The following is a 14,802-nucleotide window of genomic DNA, read 5'->3' on the forward strand; positions in this document are numbered from 1 at the left end:
TGAGACGAGCAGAGAATTACGCTTGCGCGTCCTGGAACATAAATCAGCTATCCGCACCAACAAATGTAATGCTCCCCTTACTGATCTTTTTAGACAACTTAACCACTCGTGTGAAGACCTGAGATGGTTAATTCTTGAAAAAATCAGAATTACTAGACGTGGAGGAGACATCGAGAAGATGAGAAAAACACGAGAACAATGGTACTTTTGCTATTTGAACACCATACATAAAGGATTGAATACAAGAGAAGACTGGGCAAAGTGCATATAACATCAATAGTCATCTTGTTCAATCATGCACACTGTTCATTTTAATAACGTTATCCAACCTAGCTGACTAGCTTCTGCCCCCCTCATTTTTCTTACAAACACGACCTGACAGTCGGACGATCTTGCGTCCCACCATTAGACCCTGCTTTCTTTCTTGTCTCGTCTTGGTCTCCCCCACCTTAAAAGTAATATATACGGTTTATCGCATTTTTATAATAGTGTCTATTACATCTCCACTTTTTCTAGAGAGAACTATGTCTCCTGCAATCCAGCCAGAGCCGCTGCTGCAACGGTTCCATTCTTCTAAAAATAATTTTGAATGGACCGTAAGACAGTCGGATATTTCTCATGCAGTATCTTTCTTTTTCCGGTCACCTCTTACAAAAACTTGACGTCCTCTGCGACACATATCGCTCGTCCAGGGCTCCTTCATTCGGATTGGCCGCAATAGTCACGGGTCCTCGAATCTACTCGTAATTCGGATAGCGGACCGCATTGGAAACTTGGAATCCCGCGTGTAAATTATTCCAATGCCCCAGTGCCTTGATCTATTATTCAACGATATAATTCCATGTATACAATTTAGCCACGGTTTCTCATATTAATTCTAATGTTCGGTAGCGGACCGTATTGGAAACCCCACCATCCCGTTTGTAATTTATCCCACACCCTAGTGCCCTGACCAATTATATAATGACACAGCCATATGTAAATTACTTAGCCACGGCTCCCGATAGGTCCCCATCTAACCAACCCTTACCCTGCACGGGAAACGCCACAATTTCACGAGCGTTGTTTCAATGCTCTAGCGTCTTATCCAATAATAAGATGCTACGTCCTATGCAAATTAGCGGGCTTCGCGAACCTACACCTAGATTGGTTCTCAATTAATCCAATCTTCAACCGGAACTCGGATATTTAAACCGGACCTAGTTTTACTTTCAATCGGGAAACACCTGCAAGACAGAAGAATTTTTGGCGCCAAGATTGAATATAATAAGTAAGCGGTAACCCTTTATGATGCGCGGTCCCCACCTTGTTAGACTACTCCAGGTACTTAGAGGACGAACTTTGCAACTGATACCTTGTTAATATATATTTGTTTCAGCCTGGATAGCGGTCTATCCCTATTATTGAACAGTACAGACTCACCTGGGCTGTACCACTGCATGCTGATATAAGGAGCCAACAATACAGCGGGTCTCCAGAATACCGTTACTCGACTAGTGAACAAACTCTATTAAGGTAGGCATGCGAGCACACGACTTTAAAAAGTAGGGACTATAGGTCTAGCTGCTTAACTATTCCACATTACTGAGACCCTATTGGCCTTCATTGTTCTTTTAGGCACCAATCTATATGAAGAGAAGACTCGACGATACAAAGGGGTGGCCTTCTCACTTGTTCCAAGGGGCCCTCTAGTAACTATCACGCACCCTGACAACAGGTATTTCCTGAATTTTTGGGGCCAAAAACAGAATAGTGGTTTTACGCTTTGATCGTCTACTGAGTCCATTGCTAATTTAGTTGTTTTTTTCTGCTTTATCCAAGGCCAGAAGTTTTTTCGCTAAATACATCGAATTACCAGTTCCAAACCCAAGGACCCTGTACCTGGGAACAGTTTTGTCTCTGTTAATTTTTGGGTAAGATACATTACCCCCAGCACCGGGACATTCTCTTTATAGTTGAGTTAAATACACCGATAAGGCCTGAATCCAATAAAGGGTAGAATTGGGTAAAACATAGATGCCCCTTTATTCCGTATTAAAGTAGATTCTATGTGTTCTCGAACTTTGTTAATTAGTTAGTATGTAATCTTACGTAAGTCCATTGTGTGTTAATATGTCCATTCCTGCCGAATTCCTTTGCAGTAGCCACCTAATCAGGATATAGAGGGTATGTAACATCTGTTATAACAACAACTATGTACTATACTATGTACTAGAGACTCTTTATATGATCTTGCCTCATCTGGAAGCCCAATTCCCTTCAAACTAACTTGATGAGCCATACAACTTTAATCTTCTGCTCCCTCTAATCAATTTTTCTACAATGACCATATATACCGTATGTAGTAGGCTGTCCCAATTACTGTTGCGTTTTTTTGTTAAGTAATTGATTGTCATTGTTAGACCTGGCATCTTTGGCGTGATTACCCCCATCTTTTTGCCTCTGCCTCCTGTATTTTTTGATGCTGTGCTGGATTCGTTTTTGCTGGTTTAGATGCTTTGGACACTCTGCCACTGCTGATCAGTGCCAGAGCGTGAGTGCTCCCTATGTAAATTGTTATTCTGATTGGATATACATGTTTGGCATATTTGTATCACCATGAAGTCCCTCGTAAAGTGCACTGGGTGTGCCAGGGCCGGTGATGACAAATGCTGCTCGTGGGCCTGCAGCACTGATTGTGCCACCCACAGGAGTAGCTCTAAAATGGTGTCTCGGGCCTGCCACTGCAGCGCCTACGGCAGTTTAGAACTGCCATGTCCTCCTGGTCCGCGTCCCCGCTGACCAGGCCTAACCCTTCCCTTTTCGTGCACATCAGTCACTCCTATGGAAGGCCCAAGGTACCCCCCTGGGCAGGGTGCAGTGTATGTGAAAGGTAGAGCATGTACTAGTGCAGGTGACATGCTCTGGTAGTGAATTACGGCCATTTTCGTTTTTCACTATTGTAAGGCTATCTTGCTGCATAGGTTAACATGGGGGATGCTGGCTACAGTGGTTAACGGCATTTCTTCCCATAGGAACAAGATAGGACATAAGTATCTAGTATCCCTGAACTCAGAATTTAATAACGCATCTTTTAGGAAAGGTGGTTTTTAGATCCTGTGTTTGAGGACAGCGCTTTTAGAAAGTTGCTGTTCTCTTGTCTGACCCTTCTGTGTGCCTGAGACTGTTTGTGTATTGACTGTCTGGTTTGTGAGTGACAGGGGCTGGGGAGTCCCCCCAGAGGCTGGATGAGTCAGCACTAGGCTGAGTGGAGCAATTGCTACCTGAGTGGTGGGAGGAGTTAGCACCTGGGCTGAATAGGGCTGTGCCTGCCTGCCACAATGCTGGCTCCACCTCCTGCTGGGCGGCTGAGGACTCTGCAAGGAAAGATGCAGCCAGCAAAACAAAGTGCTCAGGATCCACCCAGAACTGGTTCAGACCGGGCTCAGGGCCCACATGCACTGAGAGAACAAAGACTGTAGGGGTATAAGTACAGGACCCCTGACAACAGAAAATTAGATCATCCTGGAAATCAAGAAGGAACCTCTGCCAAGGAGAAAGCTGACTCTGAAGAAGGAAGACTGTCCTGTTGTTGCTCTGCTGGACTGACCTGCTGTTGCTTTGCTGCCAAGGAGAGGGGAAGGACTTTGCTGTGAGCTGTGTCCCCTGTCTTGAAGGAATCTCCAAGGGCCTGAGAAGAGCTGGCTCCCTGTTTCCGAAGTCCCAGGAACAAAAGGACTTCATCCCCAGTCTCCCTGAACTCTGCTGAGAGAGTTCTGTCCTTCGTAGAGTGCTTGATCCAGTTGTGGGGCCTCTAGAAGTTGAACCTGAGCTGGGAAGCTTGAGACTAAGCTGATAAACTTGTGAAGCTGAAAAGTGTTGCATCGCTCGCTTGCGGAGCGCATCCCCGACAGTGCGAGAAGTTTCCCGCCGCAACGAAGGTCGAGATCGGCGCAGCGCCTGACATCGCTGCCGGAGCCGTCGCACCCTTCGCTTGCGGGACGCACCAGACCGGTGCGGGAGAATCGAACATCGCTGCGAGTGTCGTCGCAGAGCCTGTCGTCGCTGGGTGAGATCGCCGCACCGCTTGCTTGCGGACCGCATCACGTCGCTGCAGACATCGCTGCAGAAACATCTCACCGAGGAGCTGCGAGAGAGAGGATCACCGCTGGACCGCGCATCGTCGCCCCGGAGATCGTCGCAGCCCCTACGAGATCATCGCATCGTGCCTTTGCGAGAACAGACTTCCCACGGAACCTACGCACCGGAATCTACGCAAGCTGCCTTCCTCCCCATACAGACCGGATTCGACGCAACACGCCCGCTGCTGCAGCGGGGCTGTCGCATCGCCTCCCCAGGGTCTCAGGAGTAACGCATCGCTTGTTTCCACCGCACCAGCTTCCTGCTTGTGGAACTTTGTTTCATCTAAAAGGTACTGTGAGTAAACGTGACGCAACTGTGAACTTTTCACGCATCTGTGGATCATTTGATCACAACTTAAAGAACTTTGATTACAACCTGAAGAACTCTTATGAAACCATATCCTTGAACTGTGTATGTTGGATTTTTGCCGTTTTGGTCTTGTGTAGTTTAGAATAAATACCTTTATTTTCCTAAACTGTTGTGGAATCAGTCTGTGGTGTTTTCACTGTGTTACTGTGAGTGTTGGTACAAATACTTAACGCATTGCCTCTGGTTAGCCTAGACTGCTCAGGCCAAGCTACCTTGAGGGCGAGCAGGGGTTATCTGAGAGGGTTATCTCCTTGTCCTGACTAGAAGCAAGGGTCCCTATTTGGACAGTGGTACCTACCTCTGCCAACTAGAGACCCCCAGTTCTAACAGTCATATATTAAATAGCCTGTGCACATTTTTCCTAATATGTTGTACATATGTTTTTCTAGGGATATCATATGACCCCCTGGTTACGACAGACATATTGTTAGTCTTGAAAAAGGTGGCATTAACCAAGAAAACCCACCGAAACGCGTCAACGCTTTCTAAAGTTGTATAATTCAAGACTCCCTCATCCTTGTAGATACACTGATTATTTCTAGATACGACATCGATTTGAATACATAGGAGTCAGAATATACTTTAAGTATTGTACAATTTTGATGTCTTACTGTCTCTGTCTCTCTTACCAATTATGCGGGTCATAATTGAATGTCATGTATTTTATGTATTGTATTGAATTTTTTTAAAACCCTTCAACTGTTTTTAGCTCAAGAATTTATTGTATTTTAGTGTAATTTGCTGCATTGTATGTACACATAATAAATTGTGATTTCATTGTTAATTCAGTTGTTGCTCTATGTATGATTTTTTGTGATTTAGGTTTTGATTTTTTCTTACCAAATGTTGTATAGTTCTGTTCAAGGGAATTCCTTTTCCTGGTTATCTAACCCTATTTCCCTTGATTAATTTAAGGGGTGCCTCTCCTTTTTTGCAAAGTCATGAAAGACAGCAAAATTTGATGTCTGCTTGCCTTTGTAAATACCAAAAATTATTTTGTGTTGGGGCTGCGTCAGAAAAGTGATCCAACTCCAATGCAAAACCTTTGTAAATCAAGGCCTAAATAAATGTCAGTTTAATTCAAAGGTACTGATAATCTCAACAGGCGCTACTATTAAGTTAGCTCCCATTACCAGGAAACTAATTCCAAAACCAGATGTGCACCAAACATAGTCTTTTAAATACAGTTTTTCAAAAGAGGGCATATATTTTATTTCACATATATATGTATAATACAAGAACAAAATCATCATAGGATTAAAAAAGTGTCAAGATTAGGAGGGGGAGAAAGGGTTGCTCCATAGAGGAACGTGAAGGAATGTTGGTGCTCAAGTGTAAAAAGATTTAGAACAGGGAAGAATCCCCAAAAAGAGTAAGAAGCATATATTTACATAATTCAGTGTAAGCCTGGTAATTATTAACCAGTCATAGGAAAACTGGCCCAATAATAGTACATGCCTTGTGATTACACAATTAATTAAAAAAAATTGGAGGATTATGTCTCCTTTGAAGGAGGCGGGTGGCTCGGGACGAAGGCCCAGGATTCTAAATTGGAGGGGATGTGGTGTCAACGTTTCGACCCGACTTGACAGCAGTAGAGGGAAATTTGAACCTCAGCAACACAGGTCTTCTTCAGGACAGGGACGGGACAACCCTGCATTGATTGCAAGATAGAGAATCGATAATTAGTAGATTCTCAGGAGGTCGAAATGTCACACCCAAAAGCTTCCCCTCCCACCCCAGCTATGCCCCTGCAGCTCAAGCTAAATCTGCTCATTTGTCTGTTTAGCCTGCACAATTAATCCAGGATAATGTTCTCCACTGCGCAAGGCAGACATACAGCTCTGGTGCAACGTTTACGGTCCAGCACTGTTTGTTTTTATAGACCACAGCAGCTTTGAAATATGCATTTCCTGTGAGATCAACTTCTTCAAACTGTCTGACTCTGGCAGAACATACTGTAATTCACTGGTGTGTCCCGAGCAAACATCCTGCATATCACCATCACTATTAAAGACGGTCACTCTCTATATACAGTTTATCACATACAACTAGTAATCGACACGTTACACAGATATTTCTACTGTAAGTCTGAAAAAGCCTGCATGCTTTACCTCTTTCTGCTTGACAAAAAATGCATCAATCAAACTTCGCTGGTCATTGGCATCTAATTGCTGGAGATATTTGACAAATGTGCCGGTTACGAATGCATCAAATTCCTCCGCGTTCCTAAGGACCTTCCTGTGTGCTCCGGGTAGGAATCCAATGAAAGGATAGGCATTATACAGCTGTGGGAAACACAAGAATCAGATGCACTGAGCAAATATGGCGAGTAAGGCACAACCAACAGGCTTTGATTAAGCTAATAACTCTTGTTTTGTTATTGGGCACTCAAAGACAGGCATCTCTCCAGTCACACACAGGAAACAGTCATAAAGGCTGAGACAAAAAACATTACACACACACAGTCAACCTTAACAAATTACCATTTATTTTGTGGATTAAGTAAACTGTATGTGATCCTTTATCTGCAACACAGTCATAGCTGAATGAACAAGCATTTAGAATGCAATAGGTCTCCATTCACGCAAGTTTGAGCTTTTGGTATTGTAAATGACAATGACTTTTATTTATGTTTTGGGTTTTGAAACATAAATAAAAAGCATTGTCATTTACAATACTAATAGCTTCTCTCGCAAATGCGAGACCTATTACATTGCAAAATTGCAAATGCTTGTTCTAACTTGCGTGCAGTCCAGCCGCACCTGCTGCTGAGCGAGACGGGGTGTTGTGGTTCGGATCTCCATGGGACATGTAACGCCTGTGCATGAAGCCAGTTTCCATCGATTCATTTTATCAAGGAGTCCAAGGAGTCCAAGTCACATTGAGGTTTGATTGTCTACTACAGTGAGACGAAGTCTCTAGCGCCTTCCCCAAATTTTATGGATGTTCATTTTTATTTTACATCATCTGCGTAGGCGCCATCTTAGAATGGGATAAATAAAAGCAGTAGGGAACATAGGTGGTCCCAATACTCACGATGTGATTAGACTCCTTCATATGTAATATAAAGAGAATCGATGCACTTAACTCTCCATCTCCTATTTGTAAGTAAAGTCACAACCAATAGCAGGCGGTACAGGGCCCTATGTTTTGATATGGTCGGGCTGCACCATCTTCGAACGAGCTTGGAAGACACCACCCCTGCCCCAAACCCCATCTTAATGCCACCTTTCAACGCCTGGGAATGCTGTTGTTGACCCGATACTAGCGCTGTACGTTCAGGATCACACGTGTCTATGGAATAATATATAGGCATTTACTGTCAAACGGGAATATGGAGCAGGCGGTCCTTACACTTAAGTCTCACGGGGAAAGGGGATGCGAGTAGTGGCCAGAGCTGCTGATGGGGCAAATGAGAAGCATGGTTCTAATCTCAGCGTGGTCTCTATTCCCTGTGTTTTTGGGCAAATTATTATCCCCCAAGACTCTAAACAATCAATATGCTGTTTTTTCTTTTTTGTATGCTGTCATGCAATGTAAGTGGTGGTTAAGCGTAGCGCTCCTATAACTTCGGGTCAAGTTTTTGTTTTAAAAAACAGTTAAAAGATGGCTGGGACGTGTTGTGCGTCCTATACATAGCGCTATATCTTGCTCTTATATACACCAAGCCGCCTTACAAATTTAAAAATAGCCTTTAGATAGGGTGGAATGCGCCTTCCCTCTCCAGGAATGGTACCCCCGAGTCAACAGAAGACCGCCACCTCTCCCTCCATCTAGAGCGCATCATCACACTGTGAACTGACAGGAATCTAATGCAACTTCAAAAGAAAAAAAAAGCACAGAATCGAACCGAGAGGTGCGTGCGCACAATAAAGGAGCGGGAGCGGGAATCGAAACCAGTGGTGTGCGAGCACCACAGAGGAGCAGGGCGAAGGAGCCTGTTGTCCTTGCCGCTCCTGCTGCGCGTAATAGACACCAATGGGAATGGGCGGAGCAAAGGCAGGACATGCGCCCGCCTTTGCCCAATTGCGTGCTGTATTTCTTTTTAAAAAGCACGCTAAAGCCGATTGCAGCCGGTGAAAGCAAAACCACAGGCATGTGGTCAGATAGGGCTACGCACTGCAACGCTAGGCACGAGACCTAAAAACTGAGAAAAGGGTGACTGTGCATGCATTTCACTAAGGCTGACTTTTCTAAAAATCTGAAAAAATCAACAGCCAGTGGGGAAAACACATTCCTCAAATTAGTTCAGGATATCCATTTACCAGAATAGTAATAGCATGCAATTGCTCTCCTAATCTTAGTTGTTTATAGACTTTTCACTTCCTAAGGTGCTAAAATATTCTAATGGTTTAATCCAGTTTCTAATAAAGTATCATTGTGGGTTGCACATCATGGGTTTGAACCCCATCAGGATTAAATGACAACCCCCTCCTGACCCCCCCCCCCCCCTCCCACCCCACCTCCCAAGTTGGGTAATACTAACTGATGTTGAGTATAGTGCACTGAAGCCACATTACTTTGCACCAAAGTATTTGTTCTGAAGTGAGGTTTGGTGCGCAGTGTTATTCTGCATCACATAGCAGTTGTGGATAAACAGATATTCTAAACTCACTTGAGTTTGCAGGGCCCACAAATCCCAGTTACGTCATCACTGAATCATTCTTTTGGGTCTGAGTGAATTACATTCTTCTATTGGCAGGGAGTTTCTGTGGCCTCCACAGGCAAGTGAAACTAGTCAAGATAGTTTCTACTTTTCTGGTCATTTCAAAGATAACAAGTTATATACATTCACAATAAATGGGGCATATGATAAGTGAGAACCATGTTAAAATGTGTTTATATATTACATTTAAACACACTTAGTAAAACAGCATTTTCTAACATTTTAACTACTTTTAAGTGCAAATCAGCAACAGGTCACGTAAAATGATCACTGTGTTTTAGATGGTATCTCTGCAAGAAGAAATACATTAAGCATGGGCCAATCTTTACAATACTGACACTGTTATGATTTCTCGTATCAGTAACAGCTGCACTAGTGAAATGCCCTTGTGCCTAAATGCACGAGCAAAACTCCACACATTACAGTCAACCAATGGCTGAGGAATAGAATGAACAGCACAACAAATTATGGTGGGAGGTTGAGCTCAAAGACCCTTTCTGTATAGATTGCATGAGCTCTGGGAGGCAGCTAAAGCCCTCACAGCTAGCCCTAAGAATGTACTCTGCTCTTCTGGTTAAACCTTATATTTATTTAGCTAAAGTACATATACATGTCTGCGCCCAGTTCCAGTTCTGGGATTAACTGTAATATATTTTATGTTATTAAGTGGCTGACTACGACTTTGGCAGTGCAGGAGTGGGGGTGCCGCAAAAGTTGACTGCCGTCTGCCTGCCAGATTAGGAGTTTTGTCCTGATCTGGCTGGCGTTCCTTTGCCGTTCCCACAACTGTGCCTATTAAGAAGGCACCACAATGGGAAGGCCAAAGCAGGTTCCTGCATGTCATGGACTATTTAGTCCATGTTGTGGAGGAACTCGGCATGTGCCTCCCTGCATGCACCCCCATGCATGTGGCATGAGAAGGCCCTGTAGAGCCCTCTCTGTTTCATGACCAGCAGCAGTTTAATGAAGCAAGAGCCCAACCATCTAGATGTTTATATTTGTTTGACCCTTTAGTTCTCAAAAAACTACAGGATGGATTTACATCCATTACATCTAGCTTCCTGACGAATTTGGTGTAATTCTGTACAGCAGTTATTGCTGTAGCCCATCTTAATAAAGTCAATGTAAAATGCATGAGTATTTAGCATTTTGAGAAACCCCCTTATTCTTGGCCCCTGCTTGTTGGATAACCCCAAATCTTTCCATGCACAAATTAGTCAATAAGTAGCACCTTTTTGGGAAGTTCTGTGGAGAGTCATCACATGGAACCAAAGTTACTAACAACTCAACAGATGTTTTTCCTATGGAAAAGTGATCCTAACTATAACTACCTAGTGGCAATATAGTGGTATATATTTACACACACGAAAGGTGTTGTATTTTTATCTCTGGGTATTTTTCTGGCACAGGATGAGGCCTGGGGTGTGAGAAATTGAGAGAAAAAAAGTCTAACTCTATTTGTCTGAAAGCATTTGAAGCTTTTCTAGCAGATCCTGGGAAAGTAACATGGCTCTATTTTTCACTTTACCAGTCTTTGAGTTGTTTAGTGGAGTTATTTCAAGTAAACGCCAATCCTTACAAAAAGAAAGACTGGTGCAAACCAACAAATGCAGTACTTTCTTTGTGGAGTGGAATTTATCTAAAGATAGATAACAAATCGAACAATCAACAAGCTACACAAGACTTACCAAAACAATAGGCTTTGCCAGAATTCTCAAAGCTTCGTTGACCAAGTTCAGGAGATGCAGGAATGCTGGGTCGTTGTGCTCAAATCGGTGGCCAAGCACAATAGCCACTATGATGTTGGCAATGGATGCATTCATGATCATCATGTTGTCAAATGGCTGGCCTGGAAAAGAAAAGAAAAACTTAGTTAAATAAAATGATGCAAATATGTACTATATTCTACATCTCTTTTCCCTTTCCCTAAAGATTCACAAAACAGCATTGAAAATGGGTTTACAAGTGCATATTATATCTTTCGGAACAATTTTCTATATTGCCCCCTTCTGGGGTAATAATAAAACTACAAAGAAAAGAAAGAATGCACCCTATAGTAGGCACATTCATTTTCAATCAACCTCAGGTCTTAAACAAGAGATTATGTATACCTAAAGTGCCTCCTCATTTATCACAATGTGTCACATTGCTTAATGCTGTTTAACACCATTGAACCCTTACCTGCACTATCATACGACAATTCAGTTCTGAACTGAATTAGAATTTTTGTTAGCTTACCTATGTAAATGGAATTGTTTTTCAATTTTGAATTTGCTTTTTAAATCTTAACTCATTGAAGCTTTTCATATTTTTGTTGGAAGGTGATCTACTTGCAAGCTACTTGCTAGTTCACCCCCAATGTACCCGCTTTTTAAACTGTTGTTTTTATTGTGAGTATCCACTCACTTTAAAACTGGACTGGTTTTCCCTGTTGATTGTATTATGTATTTTCACCATAAAGTCACATTTCACATCTGACTGACTTTCTGGTGTACCAATGCTCCCTCTAAACATGGTCAGATTTTGCATTCTGGATCCAAACCAGTTTTGAACAGCTGTTTGAGGTGTGCCTTGGTCGATGCACGCTCAGTTGTAAAGCTCTCTACGGAAATATGTGATGTATTGTATCAGAGACAGTTGACTGTCCTGTTTCCTATGGAGGTGGCGAAGTAAGCTAAAGAATGATGATGGATTCAACCCAGATCTGTGACTGGGGGTGACTGTCTAAAAAGTTTCAGCGCTCCATTCATCATTTCCTTGTGGTTGCTTTGTTTGCCTTAAGTTGTCAGGGTATGCCGGGAGGTTAGTCCCTTGCTCACTTTGCCACTAGATTCAAGCTATCGTGGCTGATGGGAGTGTTACCCCGAAACCGGTCCCAGGATGCTTGTTTTTTGGTCCAGGGAAGACCTGGCTTGGCAGTTCGTGCTGGACTGTTTCCATGAAGAACAGGGTCAAGACTGATTTGCATATGGCTGGATTTGAACTAGGGTGGGGAAGTGAGCTAAAAATGATGATGGATTCAACCCAGATCTATGATGACTGGGGTCGAGTGTCTGAAAAGTTTCAGCGCTCCGCCATCATCTCCTTGTGTTTGCATTGTTCACCCTACGTTGACAGGTTATGCCCAGACATGGGTCCCTTGCTCACTTTGACACTGGACTCAAGCTTGCATGGCTGAGGAGGGGTGTTACCTCAAACTGGACCCAGGATGCTTGTTTTTGGTCCAGGGAAGACCTGATTTAGTAGTTTGGGTTGGGCATGGCAGTTTGGGCTGAGTGAATTACATTCTTCTATTGGCTGGGAGTTTCTGTGGCCTCCACAGGCAAGTGAAACTAGTCAAGATAGTTTCGACTTTTCTGGTCATTTCAAAGATAACAAGTTATACACATTCACAATAAATGGGGCATATGATAAGTGAGAACCATGTTAAAATGTGTTTATATATTACATTTAGACACACTTAGTAAAACAGCATTTTCTAAGATTTTAACTGCTTTTAAGTTCAAATCAGCAACAGGTCACGTAAAATAATCACTGTGTTTTGGATGGTATCTCTGCAAGAAGAAATACATTAAGCATGGGCCAATCTTTACAATACTGACACTGTTATGATTTCTCGCGTCAGTAACAGCTGCACTAGTGAAATGCCCTTGTGCCTAAATGCACGAGCAAATCTCCACAGATTACAGTCAACTAATGGCTGAGGAATAGAATGAACAGCACAACAAATTATGGTGGGAGGTTGAGCTCAAAGACCCTTTCTGTATAGATTGCATGAGCTCTGGGAAGCAGCTAAAGCCCACTGATTTGCATATGGCTGGGTCTAAACTGGGGTAGCGAAGTGAGCTAAAGAATGATGATGGATTCAACCCAGATCTGTGACTAGGGTGAGTGTTATATTTGTGTCCTCAGGTATTCTACACAGGGCTGTTTCCTATGCAACAATTGTTTCCCCATTCAGTGACCATAATCCTGTTTTACTAGAGGTGAAATGGGGGGATTTCATGGGGTCTATGTTTTGCCCCGCCAAGTTAAGGCCAGTATTACACCCTGTGGATCAGGGGAGAAGGTTAAAGTGGGCTAATGTGGAAAACTTTTATGCAGATCTCCTCCCAGAAATAGAGGGATATATGGCAATCTGTGAGGACCCTAGAGCTGTAAATTACGAAACAATGGGGGCTTTTGAATCTATATGCACACAAATTTCAAAAGACCTAATGGCTAGATTAGGGCAGGGGGCCAATAACCACCGTCGATGGTTCGACTCGAAGTGCTCGAAAGCACACAGAGCTCTTATGCTAGCTCTAAAACATAAACCGAGAGATAAGGTGGTCACCACATCACTAAGGAGAGAGTACAAGCTAGCAATCAAACGTCGGAAGGACGACATAAAGGCAGCGGCTTGGGAAAACTACTCTCAGCGGACGTCCTGCGTAACAGCAGCCAATTTTGGGCTAGTGTTAACGAGCCATTTTTCTCAGATCTGGATGACAATGTCATGGACTTCGTCATCCCTGATGACAAATGGCTGTGCCACTTTAGAGCAGTGTATGGCGACTCGGCCTCGGAAGCTCCTGGTTGTCCACCAATAGTCCCTGAGGCCGCCCCAGTAATCTTCAACGAAGCCGAGGTGGAGATAGCAATTTTAGAGACAACTAAGAATAAAGCCCTAGGGCCGGATGGGGTGCCGGCAGACTTTTACAAACACTCCCCGAAGCTTTGGGCCAGAATTTTGTCTAATGTATTTAACGCTGCCAATGGCAACTCGTTGCCTACTTCTTGGGCCACTTCAATAAGAGTGCCAATGTTCAAAAAAGGACAGCGTGATGGCCCAGGGTGTTATAGACCCATATCCCTTTTAGATTCTGCAATTAAAATACTAGGCAGAGTCCTTCTTGTCAAGCTGAGGGATAGCATTGAGGGATGTGGGGGGCTATCAAACATCCAGTATGGGTTCAGGGAGAAGAGAGGCACCCTGGAGCAGTGCTCTAACTTGCATCTGTTGGTTGCTAAATATACGGTAGCCAAGGAGGAGTCGCTATTTCTAGCCTTTATGGACCTCTCCTCGGCTTTCGATTTGGTGAACAGGGCCAAACTGTGGGCAATCCTTTTGGAGTTAGGGATAGATGAGGCATTGGTTAGATTTATGGCATCCCTTCATCAAGAGCTGTATGCCCAAATTAGGGTCACTAACGAGGGAAGGTGTACTACCCGCTTTAAATCGCTGCGAGGAGTGCGCCAGGGCTGCATTTTGGCCCCCCTCCTTTTTACCAGCTTTATTAATGGCCTGGGCCGATATCTGGTGGAGGTGGATGGCGACGCGACGCGTATAGGAGATGCAAAGATTCCTGCTCTCCTATACGCGGATGACGCTGTCCTCATAGCCCGCACTGGCAATGGTTTGCAGCGCTTACTGGATGCATTTGGGGCATTTATGGATAGGCTAGACCTAAAAGTGAATGCTAACAAATCACACACCATGGTGGTCAGATTTCATAGGAATAGGGGTAAATTAAAAATGTTTAAAGGCAAGGGTGAAGTTGTCTCTAGAGTGGCAGTGTTCCCATACCTGGGGGTGCTCTTCGATGAGAGTGGCTTGTGGGGCCCCCAGGTAAGGGCAAAGAGTTTATCTGTGGCTAGAT

At 43.7% G+C, this 14,802-nt stretch overlaps 1 protein-coding gene across 1 annotated transcript in view; it reads right to left on the minus strand.

Moving 5' to 3' along the window:
* Positions 1–14,802, minus strand: part of LOC147706990 (cytochrome P450 2K1-like) — a 528,089-nt gene that overhangs the window by 264,232 nt on the left and 249,055 nt on the right. Inside the window, exons 4-5 of the mRNA XM_086926217.1 lie at positions 10,849–11,009; positions 6,606–6,779 (exon numbers count right to left, since the gene is read on the minus strand). Of these exons, the coding sequence (XP_086782343.1) occupies positions 6,606–6,779; positions 10,849–11,009 (335 nt within the window). The remainder of the gene's footprint in view (positions 1–6,605; positions 6,780–10,848; positions 11,010–14,802) is intronic.

Source organism: Lissotriton vulgaris, chromosome 6, assembly GCF_964263255.1.
Source record: "Lissotriton vulgaris chromosome 6, aLisVul1.2, whole genome shotgun sequence".
Lineage (NCBI taxonomy): Eukaryota > Metazoa > Chordata > Amphibia > Caudata > Salamandridae > Lissotriton > Lissotriton vulgaris.